The sequence below is a fragment of the Mobula birostris genome, chromosome 4, assembly GCF_030028105.1.
Source record: "Mobula birostris isolate sMobBir1 chromosome 4, sMobBir1.hap1, whole genome shotgun sequence".
NCBI classification, from domain to species: domain Eukaryota; kingdom Metazoa; phylum Chordata; class Chondrichthyes; order Myliobatiformes; family Myliobatidae; genus Mobula; species Mobula birostris.
Genome location: NC_092373.1, coordinates 40,463,725 through 40,480,509, shown reverse-complemented (window position 1 = coordinate 40,480,509; position 16,785 = coordinate 40,463,725). Strand labels below are relative to the sequence as shown.

At 46.5% G+C, this 16,785-nt stretch overlaps 1 protein-coding gene across 6 annotated transcripts in view; it reads left to right on the top strand.

Moving 5' to 3' along the window:
* The first annotated feature begins 8,726 nt into the window (after positions 1-8,726).
* The window catches only part of mccc1 (methylcrotonyl-CoA carboxylase subunit), a 118,886-nt gene continuing 110,827 nt past the window's right edge, over positions 8,727-16,785 (top strand). For 2 of the 6 annotated variants that reach the window (XM_072255221.1, XM_072255224.1), the window contains exon 1: positions 8,889-8,922. Coding sequence is in view for 1 of the 6 variants with exons in the window: in XM_072255225.1 (XP_072111326.1) it covers positions 8,864-8,922 (59 nt within the window). In the remaining 5 variants the exon portion in view is untranslated. Of the gene's footprint in view, positions 8,923-16,705; positions 16,775-16,785 lie in introns of those variants that run through there. The other 4 variants (XM_072255225.1, XM_072255223.1, XM_072255222.1 and 1 more) reach the window with 4 other exon arrangements.

Below are 16,785 nucleotides of genomic sequence, written 5' to 3'. Positions count from 1 at the left end.
ATTAGCACTCACACTTGAATCTGTTCAGGTCGGTGGTACATGGGAACGCGAGGTAACACAAACGTGGAGAGCTGAACTGGTAGATATAAAAGTAGTGTACGCATGTCATGTGTGTTTAGGTAAGAGACAAAACTCTGTGTTAATTTGGTGAGATAGAGCCACCAGTTGCAAAGGGTGGTTACTGATGGTTCAGGACACCAGAGTGAAGGCGTATATACTTGTTTGGAGAGTTACATTTTAGCGTATGTGTTTTGCAAGTGTGATGCAAAGGAATATAGCAGGCATCATGAGATTAGATGCATTTAAGTGGCAGAATGCAGAGTACATACCCTGCGGTTCTGGATGCCTACTGTTTAACTTGTATCCGTCATTTATGTTTTGCATTGTGTGGAGACATTTCAGGGAGAAGCTTACCCAGATGTATCTGTCAAGTTGCCACCCACGGAGGTTAGGCAATGTCAGGTTGAGAACCCTGATGATCCAAGCCAGCCCTTGGCTCTGATTATAACTATTTATAAGCCCTTCACCCCCAGGGAGAAATAGAGTGTTTTGTCAGAGTTGCCCTCTCTTAAAGTCGCATGTTGCAATTCGGAATTCTGGTGCAAGCACAAGGAAGTGGTTGAAATTCACTAGATCTCCCTAATATGAGGGACAGTATAGTCCAGGAGGTGCAGGATGGTACATGAGTAACTACCGAGAATGCCAGCAATGAAGATAGATATCACGCTTTTAAAGAGGAAGTGAGGTAGTGCCTGGGTGGGAGGGGAGAGTGACTGGGGAACAATAATGACAGTGATTCAAGGAGCTGATGAGACAGCCATGGATCACGCAGAACATAAATAGCGAGCGTATGAGGAGTATTCAGGGTTGGATAATCCAAGGAGGGATGACCAAGTCTTCCTGAAAATGATGAAAGAAGGCCTGAGCTCAGCCCACCTGGAAGTTTTAGATTTAGGGATAGTGGTGGGGTCGACCTACTCTGCGATAGTTTCATGGAAATTAGGTGTGCAAGAGAAATCGTAAAGTGGCTATAGTGGGTGCAGCTGCTAAGACGTCACAGAGGGTTTGCTTTGTGTGCCAGCAATGAGCACAGCTAGCAAAGGACTGCCAGACCAGGCATAAAACAGTAAAGCAGTTGATATGCTACAGCTATGGGTTGCTTCAGTCTAAGATACCATCATGTTTTAAGAAGGCAACGATAATCCCAGTGCTGAAGAAGAGCAAGGTGGCATGCCCGAATGACTATCTACCTGTGGCTCTGACATCAATTGCTATCAAGTGCTTCGAGGGATTGGTTATGGCACACATCAACCACGGCTACCGGTCAACCGCGACGCTTTGCAATTCGCCTACCGGAGCAACAGGTCAACGGCAGATGCCATCTCTCTGGCCATATATTCCTCCTTGGAACACCTGGAGAATAAAGACGCATACGTAAGGCTCCTTTTCATTGACTACAGCTCTGCCTTTAATACCATCATTCCAAATAAACTGATTCCTAAGCTCCAGAATCTGGGCCTTAGCACTCAGATCTGCAGCTTCAACTTCCTCACAGACAGGACCCAGGCTGTAAAAATAGGGGACAAGCTCTCCTCTACAATCACTCTGAGCACCAGTGCCCCACAAGGCTGTGTACTCAGCCCCTGCTGTACTCACTGTACACCCATGATTGTGTAGCCAAGTTTCCATCAAACTCAATATATGTTTGCTGATGACACAACAATTGTAGGCCGTATCTCGGGTAATGATGAGTCTGAGTACAGAGAGGAAATTAAGAACCTGGTGGCATGGTGTGAAGACAATAACCTATCCCTCGATGTCAGCAAGTCGAAGGATTTGGTTGTTGACTTCAGAAGGAGTAGTGGACCGCACGACCCAATTTACATCAGTGGTGCGCAAGTGGAACAGGTCAAAAGCTTTAAGTTCCTCGGGGTCAATATCACAAATGACTTGACTTAGTCCAACCAAGCAGAATTCACTGCCAAGAAGGCCCACCAGCGCCTTTACTGCCTGAGAAAGCTAAAGAAATTTGGCCTGTCCCCTAAAACCCTCACTAATTTTTATAGATGCACCATAGAAAGCATTCTTCTGGGGTGCATCACAACCTGGTATGGAAGTTGTCCTGTCCAAGACCGAAAGAAGCTGCAGAAGATCGTGAACACGGCACAGCACATCACACAAACCAATCTTCCGTCCTTGGACTCACTTTACACCGCACGCTGTTGGATCAGTGCTGCCAGGATAATCAAGGACACAACCCACCCAGCCAACACACTTTTCGTCCTCTTCCCTCCGGGAGAAGGCTCAGGAGCTTGAAGACTCATATGGCCAGGTTTGGGAACAGCTTTTTTCCAACTGTGATAAGACTGCTGAACGGATCCTGACCCGGATCTGGGCCGTACCCTCCAAATATCCGGACCTGCCTCTCGGTTTTTCTGCACTACCTTACTTGCCATTTTTCTATTTTCTATTTATGATTTATAAATTATATTTTTAACATTTACTAATTTTTACTATTTTTAATATTTAATATTTGTAATCCAGGGAGTGGGAAGCGCAGACTCAAATATCGCTGTGATGATTGTATGTTCTAGTATCAATTGTTTGGCAACAATAAAGTATAAAGTAAGTATCAGAACATGGTTGGAGGCAGTGTCCAATAAAAAGAAAAGAAAAACAAGTGAAAGTCATGGCAGACACATAATCTCTCACCCCATTAGTGCCTAGTTTGACCAATCTGACTGTCAATCATATCATAGAGCTGGTAAAGATGGCTTTTAGGTCAGGAAAAGACGTCGCGGTGGCGCTGGTGACCTACGGATGTACACCTGTATAGGTATATCAATGACACAAACACGAGGAATTCTGCATATGCTGGAAATTCAAGCAACACACATCAAAGTTGCTGGCGAACGCAGCAGGCCAGGCAGCATCTCCAGGAAGAGGTACGGTCGACATTTCGGGCCGAGACCCTTCATCAGGACTAACTGAAGGAAGAGCTAGTAAGAGATTTGAAAGGGGGAGGGGGAGGGGGAGATCCGAAATGATAGAAGAAGACAGGAGGGGGAGGAATGGAGCCAACAGTGCAAGCAGAAAGTAACGAGTTGCAGATATTTGAAATTGGTGGGATGCAGCTTCCAGTGTGCTTCTGGGTCTGTCCAAATAATGAGAGTACTATCCTTGGAATAGCCATTCTAAGGGAAGCAGGGCCATTATCGATTCAGGAAAGGGAAAAGTAATATGGACAAGCCAGGAGCAGAGAACACGTTCAACCTACAGAGTACACAACATAGTCAGCATAGCTGCAGCCGCTCTGATTATTAGAGACTGGAGCCAGGACGGTGTCTGTGGGTTACTTTGTCAGCAATTCCCAGCAGTGTGGGCCAGACGCAAGCAAGATGGTGATCGAGTAAAGATAAAGCCAATTAAAATAGTCCCCAATAGGCAGTGTCTCATAAATACTGATACCCTGACAGCTGCTCACGGGACAGTAACAATAGTTAGGGACACAAATGATCCCACGAGCAGCGTCCTAACAGAGGGGGAGGCACACGAGTGTCAAAAGGAAACACAGCTGGAAGAAGATATCAGTGTGAAGGAGATATCTCTGGAAGGGGAAGCAGAGGAAATTTTTAGAGCTGGGTCTTTGAGGTACATAGACAGGAAGCCACAGACTGGGTGGGCCGTGATGAAGGAAATAGCTGAAGAATTAGTTTCAAGAGCACTGACAGCGGGTTGATCAGCTCAGGGGGCGGAACTGTGGCCCTGATAGAAGCACTGTGCAACAGTAAAGGCAGACGAGCAAATGAATATACAGGCAGCCGGTATGCCTTCGGGGTGGTGCACGACTATCTGATACCATGGGAGCAACAAGGATTTGTAACCTCAACAGGGGCAGGTATTCAGCACAGACATCTAATACAAGAACTGCTGGAAGCAGTGAGTCTGCCAGTAGAGGCGGCAGTGATTAAAGTAAAAGCTCACCAGAAAGGGGAGAGTACGGAGCAGAAATGAAATGAGTGGGCAGGCATCAGTGCAAAGAAGGCAGCAGAGGTACGGGAAGCAATTGAAATTGCGAGTGTGCAGGAAGAAACGACTGAAGCCAGTTTAGTGGAACTATATGAAGAGGTGGAGGCAGAAGAGAAGGAAAAGTGGAGGAGAAAGGGAACAAAAGAGGGCCAGGTGGGAGCTGGACACATGGGGAGGAAGGAGTCGCAGTGGCCCCACTGTGTATTAGAAATACTACTGAGGTCATATCACGGAGTGATGCCTCCGGGAAGGCAGAGCATGATTGTGTCCCTCCAGCAGGACTGGTGGTGGCTGGGGATGTTGAGAAATTCTACTGCCCTTGTATCATCTGTACCTGACAAACCAGCCACGGCGGAGGAGATCCTGAGTAAACATCCAGATGGACTTCATGGGGCCCTTGCTAAAAAGCAGGAGGAAAAGTTACTCTCTAGTAATTATGGATCACTTCACCCGGTGGGTAGAGGCTTTCCCAATAAGGGACTGCACCACCAGGAGTGGTAGGAAAGATGAACTGAACAATCAGAAATGCCTTAGCCAAAGCTATAGCTGAGACAGGAAAGACATGAGTTGATGCATTACCAGGAATCCTGATGGGATTGCAAACAACCTCAAGCTGCACACTGGGTCTCAGCCCTTATGGATTATTGGTGGAACAACCAATGCAACTCCCTTACGAAGTAATTATGGGTTGTGGTGAGCCCAGGACTTACAGGGATAGAATGACATAGTACGTGAAAGACCTTTGTAACCAACCTAAAGTGTTGAAGGACTGAGCAAAACAACAGAAGCACATTGCTGATCGGAGGGAGCCGGAGGGAAGGGAGATGGCCTCCCACAGCCGGGTGACCAAGTCACAGTGAGGGTGCTATCTGAAAGGGCAAGGATTGCTCCCAGATGAATAGGACCGCAGATGGCAACTTCTAACAAGTGACATTTGTGTCTGTGTGCAGACTTGGCAAGGCAGCCAAGTGGAAACCATGCAGCTCACCTTCTTGTTGCTGCTGCAGACAGAACGTGGGATCAAGTGTACCCAGTAACCAAGTATAGAGAACCTAAGAGATGAACGCCAGCTGGCCACACCAAACCTGACCACAGCTGATGAAAACATACCCACAACAAACTCGAAGGCAGAAGACATCAAGAGCATGACAGAACCCTGTGAATAGCATGCTGCAGTGTAATGGTAACAGAAAAGATATTGGGGAAAATAGGTGGGGAGGGGTTTAAGTTAGAGAGAGCAGGTTCCACAACTTCACTAGCATAGCGGACTGAGAAAGATTGCACACGGCATCTGCAGAGTCACCCCCAAGCCTGAATGGGGAGTGAATACAAATGAGCTGGGGCCTTTCAGCGGTGGGGACCAGTGATCGACTGGACAGTTTGGACAGGGTGCCAATGGGAGACGTTCTTGCAGTCATTCACATAAAGACCACCCCAGCCCCTTCCTGTAGGTTGATGAGAGGGCCTGTGAGCCTGATACATTTACCTTGCTGGTGCCCCTGGAAAGAGAGTTTTAGCTACGAGAGAATGAAGGGGTGAAGACAAGGAATGTGATTAAACTGCAATTGGCCAGCAGAGGAAGAGAACAACTAATCAAATAAAGCTGCATTTCTAAAGACTGTTGTTCAAACTTCTGGAGCAATCACTCTGGTTAGCATTTTGTAGGTAGTCATTAGGAATGATAGGGTAGATGTAGATGCACATAGAGTAATGGGGAGGATTCTGAAGCAGGGAATTTCTGCTGCCCTATTTGAGTACATTCTGCTTAAGGTTGGCCTTTCCTGGTACAGGATGCCTGCTGTATCTTGTTTTGTCAAATAAATAGGCTGCTTTACATCTAACAGTACTTTTCTCCAGTGACTTCATTCACACAACAGTCAGTAAGGCAATACATCGGGTCAAACCAAACTTTTTTACAAAGAGGTTACCAATTATGTGGATGAAGGAAGGTGGGTGGATATTGTCTACATGGGTTCTTGTTTTAGCCATTTAGCATTCAGGATGAAGTAATCAATTGGATACGACACTGGTTACCTCTGAATGGAGACGTGAATGACCAGTGGTTGCTGCAGAGATTGGTGGTGGGGCCGCTATTGCTTATCATCTAAAATTAATAATTTAGATGTTAATATGGTAAACTATGGTAACCAAGATTGGAGGCATAATGGAAAACAAGGAAGACTATTAAAGCTTGCCTATTTTCCCTTGACCATAAGGGAAAATAGGCTGAAAGTTGGAAGTGTCTATTGTTGAACTTTAGGAGGACAAACTAAGGTAAGACTTACGTAGTGAATGGTAGGGCTCCAAGATGTGTGGCAAAAACCTATGGACCTGGGAAATCAGATCCACAATTCCTTGAAAGTGGAATCATTTAGATAGGTCAGAAAACAGCTTTTAGCACAATGACCTTCATAAATGAGGCCATTCAGTATAGGAGTTGGGGTGTTATTTTGAAGTCGTACAAGACATTATTGAGCCAAACAGAGTATTGTGTGCAGTTCTGGCCACACCTACAGGAAAGGTATGAATAAGCCTGAAAGAGTGCGGAGAAAATTAACAAGGCTGTTGCCAGGACTTGAGGGCCTGAGTTATAGGGAAAAGTTGAATAGGATCACTGGACAATGAGGGAAGATCTAATAGAGATATACAAAATTAAGTTGTTAAGATAGGGTGAATGCATGCAGGCTTTTTCTCCTCAAGTTGGGTGAGACTACAACTAGGGTGAATGGTGAAAAATCGAAGGGAAATCTGGGGTAAACCTCTTCACTCAGAAGATGCTACAAGTCTGGAATGAGCTGCCAAAAGAAGTCGTAGATGGGGGTTCAATTGTAAGCTTGGGTAGGTACATGGATGAGAGGTGTTTGGATGGATATGGTCCAGGTGCAAGTAGATGGGACTAAACAAATTGGATTGGAATGGACTAGAGGGGCCAAAGGGCCTGTTTCTGTTCTGTTGTGTTGTGCTCTATGGCTCCATACATCCAAGATTTTGCTTTTGTCGTCATAAGAGTTTCTGCTTGACAACTTCTGGTCAGATTTGGGCACCACCATCATATATGCCCAGCTGCCCCTCATGGAGGTCATCATGTCCTGTATAATTTTCACTTAAGATTTTTCTTATGAATGCTGTTGTGTGCCTGTGATGCTGCTACAATCAGCTTTTACATGGACCAGTAGAGCACAGGACAGGTCCTTCGGTCCAATGTTGTGCCGAACCAAATAAATTAATTAAAAAGGATCTAGTGCATATGTGGATGGATGGGGTGTCAGGGAGGGGTAGCACTCTGGTGGGGTAACATGTCGCGTCCTTTTCAAGGCGGTTAGTCCACCTTTGGTCCCCACCTGGCACTCAGCTCTCACCTGTGGCTCCCCGTAGCTGTTTGCATGCGACAGCGGCCACACCCAGGGCAACGGGGCTAAACCAGGTGAGGGTAGCTGACGGGTCTCAAACCCTTGGTGAGATAGGGAGTTGTTTATCCCAGCATGTGAAGACAGACTCCGGCGGATTGAGCGGACGAGACCAATGGAAGGTCCAACGGTCACGGTCAAGAAGGCGGTCTCTGCAAGCGTCGTGGAACGTGTAGAGCACGACAAGACACAGAAGACGTCCTGGTCACCTACTGCGCCTAGTCCCATCTCCAGCCGTCTCGACTCTGTCTTGCCACTGGATCCAGATGGGAATTGGGAAGAGAGAGAGAGGCTGACGCTGCGCAACTCTCCCTCACTTAAATCCAAGTCATGCGCTAGTCTCGACACCATCAATATTGGTGTCGAGGTCCTCATCGACGTACGATGGACGAACAACAACGTGCATATATGACATAATTCTTCTCTGGCTTCTAGGTTTCGATTTTAGCCGTCGTTTCCATGACAAACTCCCCCATCTTCATCAGGGATGATGTCTGGGCACGTCTAGTCCGGTGGTATTTATACACGCAACTCCCGTCGTCCGTTCCTCCTGATTGCTTATCCTTAGTGAGATTTCCACTGTCCGAAGTTGCTTAAAATCATATTCCAGTTCTTGATTAGAGCGAGACCTTAATCTTTGTTAAAATTCTTATTCTCTAGTCTTAGGGAGTATATACATCATCGGACTAGACGTGCCTAGGCATCATCCCTGATGAAGACGGCAGACTTCTCATCGAAATATCGTTAAAATCGAACCTGTACCTGGCTAGAAGTCTGAGAAGAATATATACGTCAAAAAATTAATAATCAAATGGTAAACTAACCCCTCATACCAACACAATGTCTATATCCTCATATTCGTATGCCTATATAAACGTCTCTTGTATCGGTCTCTACCACCACTCCAGCACTCCAGGCACCCTCCACTCGGTGTAAAGTACCTGCCCCTCACATCGCCTTTGAAACTATTCCCTCTCACCTTAAATATCTGCCCTCTGGTATTAGACATTTCAACCACTCTTTCCACTTCAGCATACAATAAACTCGATGTATTCTTCCCGACCGCGGAGTCACCTCTGCCGTTCGAACTGAAAGTCACGTTACTCGCAGAGTCAAACCAGGCGGGCATTAGGACCTTTAAGCGAGCCCCTCCAAATTCGATTGGCTGCATGGTTTCTACTGTTGGAAAGCGATTGGCTCGCTCCCAGTGACCGCGCTACGGGTCGGCTAGAGGGACTAGAAGACTGTCGGGAATTTTGAGCGTAAAAAAGCACAATCTCGTACATCTATTTTTCGGTTTCAGATTATAATCAACTCCTGATGAGCACAGCATCATAAGCACGGAGCAATTTGGTTTCAGATATCTTTAATTTGGAATTGCAATAGGAGGTCCTTTTCTCTTTGTCCCTCCCTATCAAGTTTCAAGCATGGCGGCGGTGCTAGTGAATGAGCAACTGCTGCGCTCTCTGAGGTGGAACCTGAAAAAGTGAGTGTCCGGGGCTCTTGGAGGGCTGTGATCGGTCAGCGGAGTTGGCAGAGGCTCCAGATGCAATATGAGTGGCTGTCTCAGGTTTGCCCAGCTGCAGATCCGGCAGAGATTCTGCAGATGTTGCAAATCCTGAGCAACACAAGTGCTGGAGGTGCTCAGCAGGCCAGGCGGTGTCTGTGGGGGGGGGGGGGGGGAATAAACAGTCGACATCTCGGGCCGAGGCCCTTCATCTAGACTGGAAAGGAAGGGCTAAGGAGCCGGAATAAGAAGGTGGTGGGAGGGGGAGGCGTACAAGCTGGCGGGTGAACCGGGTAAGGGGGAAAGTGGAGGAATGAAGTGGAAGCTGGGAGATGATAGGTGGAAAAGGTAAAGAGGTGAAGTAGAAATCTGATAGGATAGGAGAGTGGACCATTGGAGAAAGGGAAGGAGGAGGGGTACTAGAGGGAAGTGATGGGCAGGTAAGGATAGGAGAAGGTGCAAAGAGGGAGACAGAATGAGGAAATGGAAAAAGAGAGAAGGAGAGGTTGGAGCAATTACTGGAAGTTAGAAATATCAATTTTGATGCTGTCAGTTTGGAGGTTACCCAGATCGATTATGAGCTGTAGTTCCTCCAACCTGAGAATGGCCTCATGGCAGTGGGAATGGGATGTAGAATTAAAATGTGTGGCCACCGGGAAATTCTGCTTTCACCTCCTCCCTCACCACCATTCAGGCCCCAAGCAGCCCTTCCAGGTAAGGTGACACTTCACCTGCAAATCTGTAAGGGTCTTCTGCTGTATCAGGTGCTCCTGGTGCAGCCTTCGCAACATTGTTGCGACCTGATGTAGATTGGTGGGGGGTGTCAAGCAATTTCACTCTGTCTGCCACAGCAGGTATGGTTTCCTGGTGGCCAGCCATTTTAATTTACCTCCCATTCCCTTTCTGACATGTCAGTCCATGGCCGCCTCTACTACCATGAAGAGGCCACTCTCAAGTTGGAGGAGGAAAGCCGCACCATCTGGGTAGCCTACAACCTGACAGCATAATCATCAATTTGTATAATTTCCAATAATTCAGTCCTCTTCTCACCTGCCCGTCACCTCCCTCTGGTTCCCCTTCTCCTTCAGTATCTCCCATGACCCACTCTCCTCTCCTATCAAATTCCTTCTTCTTCAGCCTTTTCTACCTATCACCTTTCACCTTCTTACTTCATTCCCCTTCCCCCCCCTTCCACCAGCCCACTCACCTGGCTTCACCTATCACCTACTGGCCTGTACTACTTCCTCTCCTCCCAACTTCTTCCCATTTCCTTTCCGGTCTTGACGAAGGGCCTCAAACTGAAGCATAGTCTGTTTATTCCCCTCCATAGATGCTGCCTGATCTGCTGAGTTCCTCCAGCATTTTGTGTCTGTTGATCAAGATTTCCAGCAGCTACAGAATCTCTTTTGTTTTTGATAGAAGAGGACAGTGGATCGTGGAATAAAGAGAAGGGGGTGGGAAGCCAGAGTGAGGTGCTGGGTAGGTCATGAAGTCCTGTTTTGTCGCCCAGTATTTTGTGTGAGCTGCAGATTTCCTTATCGTTGCTCTGATGGGCTTGGGTGCCGGGGCTGCAGGTCACCCTAGTGTGGTTATGGGTTTCCTAGATGCCAGGCTACAGCTTGCCCAGATGTTGGGCCAAGGCAGAAGAAAGGAAATTATAGATCAGTTAGTCTGACCGCAGTGGTTGGGAAGATATTGAGTCAATTGTTAAAGCTGTGGTTTCAGGGTACTGTACTTGGAGGTATATGATAAAATAGGCTGTAGTCTGCATTGGTTTCCTCAGGGAAAATCTTGCCTGACAAATCTGCTGGAATTCTTTGAAGAAATAACAAGCAGGATAGACCAAGGAAAAGCAGTTGATGTTGTGTACTTGGATTTTCAGAAGACCTTTGACAAGATGCCGCACATGAGGCAGCTTAACAAGCTACAAGACCATGGTATTACAGGAAATATTCTAGCATGGATAAAGCAGTGGTTGATTAGCAGGAGGCAAAGAATGGGAATAAAGTGAGCCTTTTCTGGTTAGCTGCTGGTGACTAGTAGTGTTCCACAGGCATCTGTGTTGGGTCTGAATCTTTTTTACGTCACACCTAGGCTGTCGGAAGCAGGTCGTTGGGTGACAGTCAGAGGGGAAAGCGAAGGTGAGCAGACAGGTAGTGCGGAGCACCCCTGTAGCCATTCCCCTGAATAATAAGTTTACCATCCTGGATAATGTTGGCGGGGACGGCCGACCAGGTGTGAGCCACGGTGGCAGGGCCTCCAGCACTGAGGCTGACCCTGTGGTGCAGAAGGGTGGGATGGAGAAGAGGAGAGCGGTTGTCATTGGAGACTCTATAGTCAGGGGAGCAGACAGGAGACTTTGTGGACGTGAGAAGGACACCCGCATGATTTGTTGCCTCCCGGGTGCCAGGGTCCGGGATGTCTCTGACCGGGTGCACGACATCCTGGTACGAGAGGGAAAGCAACCAGAAGTCGTGATACATGTTGGTACCAAGGACATAGGCTGGAAGAGGGATGAGGTCCTGAAGTGTGAGTTTCGGGAATTAGGCAGAAGGCTGAAGAACAGGACCTCAAGTGTGACGTTCTCAGGACTGCTGCCAGTGCTACGTGACAGTGATGGTAAGAATTGGAGGAGATGGCAGTTGAATGTGTGGCTGAGGAGTTGGTGCAGGGAGCAGGGTTTTAGATTTTTGGATCATTGGGATCTCTTCTGGGGAAGGTGGGACCTGTACAGATTGGATGGGTTGCACCTGAACTCGAGGGGGAGCAATATCCTTGCAGGTAGGTTTGCTAGCATGGTTCGGGAGGGTTTAAACTACTTTGCGAGGGGGATGGGACCCAGAGCGATAGAGCAGTGAAAGAAGTGCATGGAGTAAAGCCAGATCTAACATATAGAGAGGCTTTGAGGAAAGAGAAGCAGAATAAACGGTGTAAAGACAGTAAGGTAGAAGGGCTGAAGTGTGTGTACCTCAGGGCAAGAAGCATCAGGAACAAAGGTGATGAACTGAGAGCTTGGATACGTGCATGGAATTATGATGTAGTGGCCATTACAGAGGCTTGGCTGGCACCAGGGCAGGAATGGATTCTCGATATTCCTGGATTTCAGTGCTTTAAAAGGGATGGGGGGGGAGGGGAAGAGGGCTGGCATTACTGGTCGGGGATACTATTACAGCTACAGAAAGGGTGGGTAATGTAGCAGGATCCTCTTTTGAATCAGTATGGGTGGAAGTCAGGAACAGGAAGGGAGCAGTTATTCTATTGGGGATATTCTATAGGCCCCCTGGTAGCAGCAGAGATACAGAGGAGCAGATTGGGAGGCAGATTTTGGAAAGGTGCAAAAATAACAGGGTTGTTATCATGGGTGACTTTAGCTTCCCTAATATTGATTGGCACCTGATTAGTTCCAAGGGTTTAGATGGGGCAGAGTTTGTTAATTGTGTCCAGGATGGATTCCTGTCACAGTATGTGGACAGGCCGACTAGGGGGAATGCCATACTAGATCTAGTACTAGGTAATGAACCAGGTCAGGTCACAGATCTCTCAGTGGGTGAGCATCTGGGGGACAGTGACCACTGTTCCCTGGCCTTTAGCACTATCATGGAAAATGATAGATCAGAGAGGACAGGAAAATTTTTAATTGGGGAAGGGCAAATTATGAGGCTATAAGGCTAGAACTTGCGGGTGTGAATTGGGATGATGTTTTTGCAGGGAAATGTACTATGGACATGTGGTCGATGTTTAGAGATCTCTTGCAGAATGTTAGGGATAAATTTGTTCCGGTGAGGAAGATAAAGAATGGTAGGGTGAAGGAACCATGGGTGACAAGTGAGGTGGGAAATCTAGTCAGGTGGTAGAAGGCAGCATACATGAGGTTTAGGAAGCAAAAATCAGATGGGTCTATTGAGGAATATAGGGAAGCAAGAAAGGAGCTTAAGAAGGGGCTGAGAAGAGCAAGAAGGGGGCATGAGAAGGCCTTGGCGAGTAGGGTAAAGGAAAACTCCAAGGCATTCTTCAATTATGTGAAGAAAAAAAGGATGACAGGAGTGAAGGTAGGACCGATTAGAGATAAAGGTGGGAAGATGTGCCTGGAGGCTGTGGAAGTGAGCAGGGTCCTCAATGAATACTTCTCTTCGGTATTCACCAATGAGAGGGAACTTGATAATGGTGGGGACAATATGAGTGAGGTTGATGTTCTGGAGCATCTTGATATTAAGGGAGAGGAGGTGTTGGAGTTGTTAAAATACATTAGGACGGATAAGTCCCTGGGGCCTGATGAAATATTTCCCAGACTGCTCCACGAGGCGAGGGAAGAGATTGCTGAACCTCTGGCTAGGATCTTTATGTCCTCGTTGTCCATGGGAATGGTACCGGAGGATTGGAGGGAGGCGAGTGTTGTCCCCTTGTTCAAAAAAGGTGGTAGGGATAGTCCGGGTAATTATAGACCAGTGAGCCTTACGTCTGTGGTGGGAAAGCTGTTGGAAAAGATTCTGAGAGATAGGATCTATGGGCATTTAGAGAATCATGGTCTGGTCAGGGACAGTCAGCATGGCTTTGTGAAGGGCAGATCGTGTCTAACAGGCCTGATTGAGTTCTTTGAGGAGGTGACCAGGCATATAGATGAGGGTAGCGCAGTGGATGTGATCTATATTGATTTTAGTAAGGCGTTTGACAAGGATCCACACGGTAGGCTTATTCAGAAAGTCAGAAGGCATGGGATCCAAGGAAGTTTGGCCAGGTGGATTCAGAATTGGCTTGCCTGCAGAAGGCAGACGGTCATGGTAAAGGGAGTACATTCAGATTGGAGGATTGTGACTAGTGGTGTCTTGCAAGGATCTGTTCTGGGACCTCTACTTTTCGTGATTTTTATTAACGACCTGGACGTGGGGGTAGGAGGGTGGGTTGGCAAGTTTGCAGACGACACAAAGGTTGGTGGTGTTGTAGATAGTGTAGAGGATTGTTGAAGATTTTAGAGAGACATTGATAGGATGCAGAAGTGGGCTGAGAAATGGCAGATGGAGTTCAACCCGGAGAAGTGTGAGGTGGTACACTTTGGAAGGACAAACTCCAAGGCAGAGTACAAAGTAAATGGCAGAATACTTGGTAGTGTGGAGGAGCAGAGGGATCTGGGGTACATGTCCACAGATTCCTGAAAGTTGCCTCACAGGTGGATAGGGTAGTTAAGAAAGCTTATGGGGTGTTAGTTTTCATAAGTCGAGGGATAGAGTTTAAGAGTCGCGATGTAATGATGCAGCTCTATAAAACTCTGGTTAGGCCACACTTGGAGTACTGTGTCCAGTTCTGGTTGCCTCACTATAGGAAGGATATGGAAGCATTGGAAAGGGTAGAGAGGAGATTTACCAGGATGCTGCCTGGTTTAGAGAATATACATTATGATCAGAGATTAAGGGAGCTAGGGTTTTACTCCTTGGAGAGAAGGAGGATGAGAGGAGACATGATAAAGGTGTACAAGATAAGAGGAATAGATAGAGTAGATAGCCAGCGCCTCTTCCCCAGGGCACCATTGCTCAATACAAGAGGACATGGCTTTAAGGTAAGGGGTGGGAAGTTCAAGGGGGATATTAGAGGAAGGTTTTTTACTCTGAGAGTGTTTGGTGTGTGGAATGCACCACATGAGTCAGTGGTGGAGGCAGATACACTCGTGAAGTTTAAGAGACTACTAGACAGGTATATGGAGGAATTTAAGGTGGGGGGTTATATGGGAGGCAGTGTTTGAGGGTCGGCACAGCATTGTGAGCCGAAGGGCCTGTACTGTGCTGTACTATTCTATGTTCAATGTTCTATATATCAATGATTTGGATGATGGAATTGATGGCTTTGTTGCAAATTTTGCAATGATAACAAAGACAGGTGGAGGAGCAGGTAGTTTTGAGGAAACAGAGGGGCTACAGAAGGACTTAGATTAGGAGAATGGGCAAAGAAGTGACAGACGTAATGCAGTGTTGGGAAGTGTATGGTCATGCACTTTGGTAGAAGAAATGAAAGGGTTTACTGTTTTCTAAAATGAGAGAAAAAATACAAAAAACTGAGATGCAGAGGAACTTGGGAGAACTTGTGCTGGATTCCCTGAAGGTTAATTTGCAGGTTGAGTCAGTGGTAAGGAAGGCAAATGCAATGTCAACATTCATTTCAGGAGGACCAGAATATAAAAGCAAGGATGTGCTGTTGAAGCTTTATAAAGCACTGGTGAGGCCTCACTTCGAGTATTATGAGCATTTTGGGCACCTTATCTTTAGAAAGGATGTGCTGAAACTGGAGTGGGTTCAAAGCAGGTTCACAAAAATATTCCAGGATTAAACGACTTGTCATGTGAAAAGTGTTTGATGGCTCTGGGCCTGTATTCACTAGAATTCAGAAGAATAACAGGTGACCTAATTGAAACCTATCGAATGGAGAAAGGCTTTGGTAGAGTGGATGTGGAGAGGATGTTCCCTATGATGGGCGAGTCTAAGACTCGAGAACACAGCCTCAGAATAGTGGGGCTTCATTTTAGAATGGAGATGAGGAGGAACTTCTTTAGCTAGAGAGTGGTGAATCTCTAGAATTTGTTGCCACAGCAGCTGTGGAGGCCAAGTCTTTATGTATATTTAAGGCAGAGGTTGATAGATTCTTGATTGGTCAAAGCATGAAGGGATACAGGGGGAGGACAGGAGATTGGGGCTGAGAGAGAAAATTGAATCAGCCATGATGATATGGCAGAGCAGACTCAATGGGCTAAGTGGCCTAATTCTGCTCCTGTATCTTATGGTCTAAGTTGTAGCTTCCCCAGGTGCTGGACTCTGAGTTGCTGAAATGTCGGGCTTTGGATTAGCCTCAGTACTAGGCAGTGTGGGTCCCCAGGCTCTGGGTGCTGTAGTGCAGGTTCTCTATATACCACACCATAAGCCTCCAGGATTCTTGGGCACTGGTCCCTGCCTCCGATTTTCATTGCAATGTGGTGGGTTTGCATTTGTTAACATTGGTGCATGGTAGTGAAACAAACACTAGTTTATACTCTTAAAGCTTCCTTGCCCTGTTGATAAAGTTTAAGGCAATGGGGGATTCTCAGATTCCTGTAAACAATGGATTAAGTACTGACTATGTCTGTGACTGCAGCGTCTTTGAATAATGTCTCACAGCTGCTTTCTTTGGAGCAAGGCAAGGGCCAAAGTTCGCCCAGATCCACATAGATGTCTCTGGGCTTTTCACACCTTTTGATTTTGACAAAAAGCAGTACCTGATGGAAATTAGACAGAACATTCCTTTCTTAATTAAAGCACAAATTTGACGGATGTTTTTATCTTTGTAATTAAGTTGTGGCTCCAGCAAACCAGATAAGACATTTCCTTTTTATTTAAGGTGGCTGGAGTATACTTTTGTATCAATAGTCCATTGACTTGTCTGGAATGGTTATCAAACTGATTGTTCTCTGTATCAATAGTCCATTGACTTGTCTGGAATGGTTATCAAACTGATTGTTCTCTGTATCAATAGTCCATTGACTTGTCTGGAATAGTTATCAAATTGATTGTTCTCTGTATCAATAGTCCATTGACTTGTCTGGAATAGTTATCAAACTGATTGTTCTCTGTATCAGTAGTCCATTTACTTGACCGGAATAGTTATCAAATTAATTGTTCTCTGTGTCAATAGTCCATTTACTTGACCGGAATAGTTATCAAACTGATTGTTCTTTTGTGTCGGTGGCCTTATAACTTCTGACAATTCTGACATCGGGCAGTGAACTTGTAGAACCGCCGAGGAGATGAGAAAGGTTCTTTCCCTGATGTCAGGTCCAAGTTCACTCACCAGCTGAGCTCGAAGAAATAAACTGGTGAGAAGATA